Source organism: Pseudophryne corroboree, chromosome 1 (genome assembly GCF_028390025.1).
Source record: "Pseudophryne corroboree isolate aPseCor3 chromosome 1, aPseCor3.hap2, whole genome shotgun sequence".
NCBI lineage: Eukaryota > Metazoa > Chordata > Amphibia > Anura > Myobatrachidae > Pseudophryne > Pseudophryne corroboree.
In genome coordinates this window covers 561,101,893-561,112,680 of record NC_086444.1, presented here as the reverse complement: position 1 = coordinate 561,112,680, position 10,788 = coordinate 561,101,893, and the positions used below count along the sequence as shown (strand labels likewise).

At 42.4% G+C, this 10,788-nt stretch overlaps 1 protein-coding gene across 2 annotated transcripts in view; it reads right to left on the bottom strand.

The window, feature by feature from the left end:
• The window catches only part of ABCA1 (ATP binding cassette subfamily A member 1), a 146,748-nt gene that overhangs the window by 3,714 nt on the left and 132,246 nt on the right, over positions 1–10,788 (bottom strand). For both annotated transcript variants that reach the window (XM_063914150.1, XM_063914151.1), the window contains 5 exons: positions 10,032–10,173; positions 7,887–8,021; positions 6,354–6,457; positions 4,368–4,460; positions 4,036–4,279 (listed from right to left, as the gene is read on the bottom strand). In XM_063914150.1, the coding sequence (XP_063770220.1) occupies positions 4,036–4,279; positions 4,368–4,460; positions 6,354–6,457; positions 7,887–8,021; positions 10,032–10,173 (718 nt within the window). The remainder of the gene's footprint in view (positions 1–4,035; positions 4,280–4,367; positions 4,461–6,353; positions 6,458–7,886; positions 8,022–10,031; positions 10,174–10,788) is intronic.

The following is a 10,788-nucleotide window of genomic DNA, read 5'->3' as shown; positions in this document are numbered from 1 at the left end:
CAGTGGCTAAGTCCTGGGCTGCGCAGAGACTGCACAAAATCTGTTTGTACAGCTCTGCTACACATGTGTTCGCACACTTGCACAGCTAAAATACCCTCCCCCAGTAGGCGGTGACTATCTGATCGCAGCAGTGCAAAAATCGCTAGCGATCAGGTTTGAATTAGGTTCCTAATTCTGAAACATGCCTTGACGAAGCTAAGGCTAGGAGAAAAACTGATTTCCCCAAGTGAGAAACTTAACCTCCACTTGTGAGGGTATCAAAAAGTGAGGACTACAAAAAGTCTAAACTAGATTCAAGTCCCATTGAGATGTAGGTGGCATAAACGGAGGTTGAACTCTAAGGACACCTTGTAGGAACGTATGCACTGTTGGCAAAAGAGCCAAACAGCGCTGAGAGAAAATTGACAAAGCCGAAACCTGCACCTTTAGTGTTGCTAAACGTAGTCCTCATCTAACCCCGTCTGTAAAAATAGCAAAAGACGGGATAACTTGAAAGAAGATGTTGTCAACTTCCGAGCTCCACACCAACCAATATAAGCTTGCCAAATCCTGTGATGAGCTGCTGTAACTGGCTTCCTAGCACGTAACATGGTTGGTATATTGACTCTGTAATACTCTCTAGTCTTGAGAGCGGTTTCAACAGACACCCCATCAAACGCAGTCGCGCTAAATTAGGGTAAAGAAACGAACCCTGTTGCATAAGGTCTGGACGAAGCGAAAGTGGACATGGATCGTCTGCGAGTAGACCGCGGAGATCCGAGAACCACGCTCTCCGAGACCAATGAGGTGCCACTAGTATGATGGTCGTGGACTACCTCTTGATTCTTTAGAGCAACTGAAGAAGCAGCGGAAATGGTGGAATTATATACACGAGGTTGTACAGCCACGGTATTGTGAGAACATCCACTGCCACTATCCTATGGATCTCTTCTTCTAGACACATACTTTGGTGTCTGATGATTTTGGCGAGATGCCATTAAATCCACCTGTGGGTAACCCCACAGCTGGACTAACATCTGGAACACTTCTGGATGTAAAGCCCATTCTCCTGGATGAATTCCTGATGACTGAGATAATATGCTTCTTAATTGTCCACTTCGGAAGGAACACTGCCAATAATATCACTTGGTGATGCTCGGCCCAATTGAGAAATCGAGCAACTTCTCACATGGCCATGCGACTTTGAGTTCCTTATTGTTTATTGATGTATGCGACTGCCGTCGCGTTGTCCGACTAAACCCGAACAGTCTGAGACTGGAGTATGTGAACTGCCTGTTGCAGAGCGTTGTAAATTGCCCTCAGTTCCAGGACATTTATTGACAGGAATCTTTGTCGGTGGGACCACAGACACTGAAGCGGACAATGTAGGACTACTGCTCTCCAACCTCTGAGACTTGCATCTGCCGTTAGAATTATCCAATTCCAGACTCTGAACTGTTTTCCCACATTGAGATTTTTATTTGGAGCCACCAGAGTAGCGATACTCTGGCCCTTGGAGACAACCGCACCATCTGATGAATTTGTAGATGAGAGTCTGACCACTGTCCGTGAAGATCTAGCTGAAAGGGACGCGAGTGAAACCTTCCAAACTGGAGTGCTTCGAAAGACGCTACCATCCTTCCTAACAGTCAAATGCACAAGTGCACCGAGACCGTTCGTAGTTTGAGCACTAACTGTACCAGATAACGAATACTTTGTGCTTTCTATTCTAGCAGGTAAATGCGTTGATCTACTGTATCCAGAATCATTCGTAGAAATTGAATTTGTGGAGACGGGACCAGGCTTGATTTTTTATTTTTTTTTAAATTGACAAGCAAGCCATGCTGAACTAGTACATTGTATATGTCAGTAAGGCATTGTGAAGGAGTGAGTATTTGTTGAGACGAAGCCTTGATGAGAAGGTCGTCTAAGACTCCTCTTACCTACCTCTCTCCTACTTTATCTTTACCTCTTATCTCTTACAATTTCTTTCCCTATCTCTCCTTTTTCCTTTCTTCTCTTAGTTCTTACACTGTTTCCTATACTAAAAATACAATGAGACTGTTTAACTGTTTACAGATGTCTATGTTTTCAGAAATTTTTCTATATCAGGTAACACCTTTATAAATATTGTAATTTCTGAAATGTCTGTCAATGTACTAAGAATCCTGTTGCGGACTCCCGCTTAAAATGTCTGTATTATTTCTCATCTCTACAATAAAAATGTTACTTTAAAAAAAAAAAAAAAAAGAGAAGGTCGTCTAAACTGAGATGAGCTATCATCACACCTCACTTTGTGAATACCCGAGGCGCTGATGAGAGGCCAAACGGTAGTGCCCGAAATTGATAATGGTTTTGCTGTACTGCAAACGTTAAGTACTCCTGATCCAGTGGCCAAATTGGAATGTGTAAGTCCGCATTCTTGAGATCCAGCAAAATTATGAATTCCTGTGGTTCTAAGTTTCTAAGTCTGCAATCACTGACCCCCCGCAGCTATAGCTGACCACAACGGGGATTTGGGAAGCGTGGACAGGGACCAGTGGCTCATATGAAGGGACTGGTGGGAACGGGCGCAGGGTGTCTTGCAGCGTGTGACCTCCAAAGCGGCGGCAGCATGAGCTGGCTGCCGCTATAGACAGCCCAGCACTGACCCACATAGAGGTGGCAGCGTGAGCTGACCACCCGCTCAGTACCTTTTCTGGGGTCTGGAGCACCGACAGGGCTTCTCTCCAAGCACTGTCCTGCTCCCTCAGCCAAGGCTAGAATCAGCTTATGCTGATGAAGGTCTATGGCAGGGCTTCTTGTTTAAACGCCGACAAGCCTCTGCTGCCTGTAGCAGCACAAACAGAACCGGACCCGAGCTTCTTACTAAGCTGGGAAGGGCTGTTGTTAAAAATTAAACAATTAAAAAGTCTGGAGCTTCAGTGCAGAATGTGCTATCCCATGAAGGCACAAAAAAAACACTGAGGCATCTTGGAAGTATGGAGGGAAAGGAGGGTTACACATTTAAATATGCCTATCCTTGCTATCGCACCGTCCATATCCCCAAGAGTACTCCAGCGACCCCTAGTGGATGAAGATGAAAATTCCATGATTTATAAACAACCCCCACCCCCTGCCCCAATGGAGCATACAATCAATATTCCCTACCACATACACACTAGGAATAGTTTTTGTCAGAATTAAACTACCAGTATATTTTTGGAGTGTGGAAGGAAACCAGAGTACCTAGAGAAAACCAATATACCCCTCATATAAGAGTTCTCTAAGTTCTACTCCATTTGCAACAGAAAAATAGCAATATGACTTTTACTATATTGCTCTCGAGTCCAAAGCACGAATAAGCTTTTATGGTGAATAAACAAACTTCTGTGGTACATATATTTTAAGAAAACCTGCAAAAACTTAATCTCCCTCAATTCAGGAACATAAATGAGTTCATTTTGCTTTACTTTTTATGAACACACAGTTTTTAATAGTACCTACAATGACATTACAGTACAGTATTTCATGGTCTCTTAGTACAGTATGATGTTTTAGCCATGGTTCTCCACTAGCTGGTGCTTTCTTTAAAATGAGTCAACAATGAAAATAAACAAGCGATTGTATAAGTGCTGAGTGCACCATACAGTCCCAGAAAAAGAGCAGGATATTTTATTTGAATGTAGATTTGGACACTCAAGTCAAAGCATAATAATGATATAATAAACACATGCTATTAATATATGTAGAAACTCCTGGAAATTATACAGTATCTAACTAGGAAGTCTTGATTTCTGTGCTTATAATTGGTGAGTTCTGATGGCATGACTTCAGGGCTCATTCAGAAAACTGTATTCTAATATACTCACCATTTGTTAGAAATATTTATGCATATTAAAAATCACCTTGGGTTTCAGGAACTTGAAAAATTTCCATTATATGTACAAATAACTTAATCTTGACTAATACAGTTTGCTTGAAATTTACATAAGAGGTTCTAATATGACATAAACTTCAACAGCCTGTATATCAGCAAGCTAAAAGAGCCTCTATGCATTCTGTAAGCCAACTTACTTGGTCAAGAGTGGTCTGAGAGACTGAATAATCTTCAATGTGAAGTCTTTTCTTGTTCTTGGAGAGGATGCTGAAGATCCTGGCCAAAGAAGATTGCGAGGAGCGCAGCTGGTACTGCAGCATACCTCGATGTTTATCTTTCAATACGCTCCCTGGGAAAGCGTGGCTGAAGAAGTCTTCTACAGGTTTTAAGTCTGGGTTAGATCCTGATATCCGTACTACAATTGTATACCCATCTCCAAACCTGTTGAAATGAAAAAATCAAGACAATGATTGTTTTGCCCTTATCTCCGCTTGATTTGTCAACAAAAATAAACTGAAATATTAATTACTTGTTCTTGAGATGCTGTACACTTCCCAGGCACCGGAACCTTCCATTAACCATTATGGCCATTCTTGTGCACAGAGCTTCACACTCTTCCATACTGTTTAGGAGAAGACAAAATACAATGATACAATAAACAGGTAGAATTTCAGGTGACATTGAAGTCTGTATAAACCTGTAGCTCTAAACCATTGGAATATCATTCATCTGTAGAGTTTCATGACAGACCAAAGGGTAGATTTATGCTACAGTTTTCAAAGCCACCGACCATCAGCAGTTTTGACTAATAGTTTTCCATCCCTAATGCCATTTTAAAACTATCAGCCATCGTCTCTGATGATTAGTTTCTTTGAAAAACCTGCGCTACAGTAAATATCCCACAGGTGTGCCTCTGTTTTATGCATTTATATAGTTAAAAGCTCCAGGGTGTCTTCTAATATATTTTGTATATACATACTGTAAAATAAACATAAGATTACGAATAAATATATATATATATATATATATATATATATTTGTAGTGCAAGAATTATGCTCTGCTAGTGAATTTCATTATCAAATACACCCCAGTTGCTTAATAATACCCCTTTAACACAGCCAATGCCGGATCCCACCCGGGAATTGGAAGCGGGTCCTTCCCATGTGGGATTCGGCATTGGCAGCTACTGCAGGCTTTCCCGACCCGGCAATAAGCCGGGCGGGTTGCCATAGCAGCGGGGGGGGGGGGGGGGGGGGAATAAGCTCGTCTCTGCGCCGTCTCTCCCTATCTAGTAAACGGGTCCCAGGTCGATGCCCGTTTACGCAGCCACTGACCCGGTATTCAACCCGGGTATAACACTGCTTTATACCCGGGTTGAATTGCCGGGTCAGGCGACCCGCGATTTCGGCAATGCCCCTTTCACACCGCACACAAATGTGAATTACTTTATTTGTACAATTTAGATTTGAGTTTGGACACGACCTTCACAAATGTAGATCTTTTAGAACTCCCCAGCCCCCCCCCCCGCCGCCGCATGCAACATGGTTTTCCCAAGGTGCACAGAATCAGCCCCATACTGTATACTCTATCTATGAGTAAACAGTGGCAGATTGGCTAAGAGGATAAGCACAATCCTGTGTGCCTATCCTCTTAGCCAACTGTGCTCAGTAATAAAACCTGTAGTGCACACAGACGTTAGCTGTGTATGGGGTTAAATAAACCCTATGTGTCATATCTCACTGAAACTGGGAGGACAGGTATATTCAATTATCTCTTTGAACAATACATTGCAATAAATGCAGCAATGCAGATTAATACAGTTCTCATGTATGTCTGTATATTTCACTGAGCACATATTCCCTTTAAGTATAGGAAAAAATATTGCATTGTGTCTGCCAGGTGGTTACTAATACCATGTTCAGACTGACAATGGCGGGGTTGCACCCGGAACTCGTGCACGAGACCTTCCCAGGTGCAACCCGCTTGAGACCCCATTCAGACTGGCGACCCCGACACGGCAATATGCCGTGTCGATGACGTCACCGGGTCACATGCGGGGGCGGTGCTTGGAGATCAGATGATCTACAAGCACCGCCAGCTCCAATAGTGTTGAAGTGTCCCGGGTCGAACACTTAACACCGTTCACACTTGCGCCTGACCCGGTATTGACCCGGGAATAACCCTTCTATATTCCCGGGTTGAAATACCGGGTCAGACGACCCGGGAATTAGTCAGGACCCCCGTTCACACTGCACATAAACCCGGATTACTGCGCGTTCACGTGCAATAACCCGGATTTTTCAAGGCAGTGTGAACGTGGTATTTGTGGTTTCATTACTAGACGGAATGTCAGGGATAATGTGTCATGTTTGTGGTTCTCCTTTGTCATTGCATTAAAAGAGCACGGTGTAGCCAACATCTGCTACATCTATAGATAACAATCACAAAAGTCCAAAATGTATACTTCCTACAAATTCTGCCCTCTGTGCGACCATTTAACAGTGTAACACTAACCTGTGTGATGTCAGTACAACTGATCTTCCTTCCTTAATGATACTGAGGGCGCAGTTCCATAAGAAGCGCCTTGCCTTAGGATCCATTCCAGTAGTTGGTTCATCCTGATATTTTAAAGTTAGAAAATATTACTCATTAAGATAATGAACTTGTTTGGTAACTACTCTGCAAAGGTTCAACCCTGCAGAATTGAAGCAGTTGCATTAATTTAGCATTTCCATTTGATTAACTCACAGGTTTCCATAAGATGAAAAAATGAAAATAATATAGACACGGAGAGAGAATTGTAAAATATTATCAAACTGTGTGTTCTGGATCCATTCTGTGTCTAGTGTGCTCTTAGAGTTCCATGTTAACTAATTCTACTTGTATTGGTTCTTGTATTCCATACTATTCTCAAACTTAGTCCTCAGGACCCCAAACAGTTTTAATTTTCCAAATCACCTAACAGGGGTGTGGTATGATATGTCGACAGACATAGTGGCGACATCGATTATGCAGCAGCGTCTTCTGGATCCCAGTGGTCATGTGATCGTCACTTCTGGGTCAGACCTCCAATTCTCCAGCATTCCGTTGAGTATTTCTGCCCTATCTCTAACCTTAATCCCTACCCCTAAACTCCCTCCGCAGCCTAACCTTATTGTGGACATTTTAACAATATTGACTAAACTTTCAACAGTGTGGTGTGGACATATTGACATTGTCTAATTTTTATTACATTACCCAACAGGTGTAGTCATTACTCACTGACACATTAAAAAAGATCCACAGGTGGAACTAATCATTTCACTTGTTATTCTGTGAGGAGACCTGGAAAACATGAACTGTTTGGGGTTCTGAAGACAGAGTGTGAGAGCCTATGTTATATGCTATGTCAGGTCTAGTAGCCAGATCACATTTGGAATGTATTACCTAATGTATGTAGGCATGTTAGTAAGTTCCAATGGACATAACCCTCTTTCTTCTTGCTTTCTTCTTATCACTATACATGTCACCATTGCTCCTTGTCTTTTGTTTCTAAGGTGGACATTTACTAAGCAGTGATAAGAGCGGAGATGTGAGCCAGTGAAGAAATTGCCCCATCAACCAATCAGCAGCTCTGTATCATTTTATGGTATGCAAATTAGATATTTCTTCAGTGCTGATTGGTTGCCATGGGCAACTTCTCCACTGGCTCACTTCTCCGCTCTTATCACTGCTTAGTAAATGTCCCCCTAAGTCCCTTTCAGTGACTACTGTATGCTCACCCTTCTAATGTGTAGCATTCCCCACGTTTCCCTACAGGATACAGTGCAGTGTTCTATGTTTTCGCCCTACCTTGTCTGTCATGTTATTGCTGTGCATTATTCCTAGATATGTCAATTTACATTTTATTGTATTTATATGCCACGTTATACTGCTATTATGTATATTAATTGTACAGTGATGCTGGCACTTTGTGATGCCTTAAAATGATAATAATATTATCCTTTCTACAGATTCCCACATAGAGACGCACCTCTACATATGTAAATATGATAAATTGGAACTTACCAGAAACACCACTGGAGGTCCCGCAATTAGGGCAATAGCTGTAGACAATTTGCGCTTGTTTCCCCCACTGTAGCTTCCCGCACATCTCTCTGAGTACTTCACCAGCCCCAGTTTGCGCACTGCCCATTCAGCAACCTGATGCAGGACACAGAGGCAAAAGGTCAGCATGCCAATGATTTTACAATGTAAAGCCCCGTACACACGGGGGAGACGTGTGCTGAGCGATCTATCACAGACTGCTCAGCACACATCTCTCCCCACTCTCAGCACACAGCGCAATGTGTGCTCAGTGAGGGGGGGTGGCGCTCATTTCACCCAATCTAGTCAGATTGCTTAGAATTTAAGCACGGATCTCTCAGTGTGTACCCCCTTAAGATTCTCCACAGCCCAGTGCTACTGGTCAACTCAGAAACAGTGTAATCTTTACCAAAACTAACTCTTTAAACTACTGTTTCTTAATGTAAAATGCATTCAATAATTATTTTTTTTACATTTTAAGGTGTTTTTTTTTCCCCAAAAGTCCTGTGGTCAGTACTGAGTTTTAATATAACGGTGTTCAGCTAACAACCCTGTTCTTGTTGTAACCAAGGACAACGATATCCCACTGAGTTTAGTAATGTTAAAGTATAATTCTATCCAGTATAACTTACATATAGGCTAGTAGGCCTCATCTGAGCAGCTGATAATATTTAGTGTGACAGAGGTGGTCATTCCGAGTTGTTCGCTCTCTGCTATTTTTAGCAGAATTGCTAATAGGCTAAAATCCGGCAGTTCTAAGCAATTTTACACAAAACTATGCTATTTTACTCATGGGCGAACAAAGCTTTTCAGTCGCTCTGTTGATCGGAGAATGATTGACAGGAAGTGGGTGTTTCTGGGTGGTAACTGAGCGTTTTCCGGGAGTGTGCTAAAAAACGCAGGCGTGCCAGCAGAAAACGCAGGAGTGGCTGGAGAAACGGGGGAGTGGCTGGGCGTGTTTGTGACGTCAAACCAGGAACTAAACGGACTGAGGTGATCGCAATCTAGGAGTAGGTCTGCAGCTACTCAGAAACTGCAAGGAAATACTTAATAGCAGAATTGCTAATCTTTCGTTAGCAATTCTGCTATGCTAAGATACACTCCCAGAGGGCGGCGACTATGCGTTTGCATTTCTGTTAAAAGTAGCTAGCGCGCGAACAACTCGGAATGACCACCAGAATGTCATCTGGGATCACTTTGGGGCAGACGTATTAAGCCTGGAGGAGAAGTGCTAAAGCAGTGATAAGTGCAAGGTGATATCACCTGATGCTGTTGCATTATCACCTTGCGCTTATCACTGCTTTATCACTTCTCGAGGCTTAATACATAGTATGTGAAAAACGTGCCGTCAAACGCAGGCTGTTAGCGTGTCTCGGTAATGGTACCAGCAGCTTTAATAGTAAAAGAAAAAGTGCCAGACATACGGAAAGGGGTAGTACACCTAAAACAATATAGGATCTGCTGCTTTGATAATGTAACTGTTCTTGAACATAGGCAATCCTTGACCAAAATACAGGAGTGAAATTTAAAAAGACCAAAGGGCATATTTGTCACAAAAACATTTTTAATAATGGATGTGATAAATATTTTTTGCGGGAATTGGTAACGTGAAAATTAAAATTTTCATGCGCATTTACTATTTGTCTCTTGCAAGTAGACCTCCGTTAAGAGTCCATCCTGGGAAAGAGCTGGAAGCAGTGTGATAGCGTAATACTATTACACTGCTTCCTGATTTAGGGGCTGACAGAGAGGTATCTGCAGAATTACTCTCTCAAAGAAATTGTGAAAAAGTAGCCCTATAGGCTACTATAGACTAATGCCATATGGAGATGGCGTTAACTGTCGGGGCCAAGCTCTAGAATGCTTGGTAAATCCGACTCCATAGCAGCCCCAATAGAAACCTATGGGGCTGTATATTTGGCTGGAAATGGAGGGATCCCTCTATGCTGCATCTGGGTATCCTTAACAATGCAAGTACTCCTTGTAAGCTGATGTTCTCAGGGGATATCCCACATATATTGAATGATATATATGCTCCCATGTACTGGATGGTGCAGTGTTTATAAATAGTAAGAATAGCAATATAACAACTAACGCTCACAACAAAGATACAGAAATACGTTTTACCTTGCAAACCTCCTTTTCCGGCACACCACGCAACAGTGCATATAGCTCCAGGTGCTCCCGGCCTGTCAGCAGCTCATTAATGGCATCAAACTGTGGGCAGTAACCCATGTTCTGGTGGACTTCTTGCATATTAGACAGGATACTGTAGAAGATAAGCAATTTGATGGGCATTACTAAAAAAAAATCATGTTATATATAACATGTACCACTCAATTAATATTATGCAAATAAAATGTAAGTTTTTTGTCAATATCTACGTAAATGCCTTGCGTATCAGTTAGGGTGTGTACAAACGGTGAGATATTTTCTTTAGATTTTGACTATATAGTCAAAATCTCAAGAAAAGTTAGTGCAGATCGCAAGGTGAAAGTCACCTTGCGATCCCGATGCGCGATCCCGCCAGGTCGGCATCGCAAGAAAAGATAGACTGTGCAGGCAAGTCAATCCTTGCTAGATCGGTGTACTATCTAGTTCATCTCACATGTCAATGACATCTCACATAAGCCAAAATCTCACATAAGCCAAAATCGTAAGCACACATAGTCCATATCTCAAGAAAAGTTAGTCAAAATCGGTGGTGCTGGGCTCCGGGGAGTTCAGGAGAAATCGCAAAGTGAAAATCGGGCATAGCAAGGATCTCACCGTGTGTACTCACCCTTACTCTGATTCTCTGCATGTTCTAGATCACAGGTTCTTAAACTCGGTCTTCAGGACCCCACACAGTGCATGTTTTGCAGGTAACCCAGCAGGTGCCAGG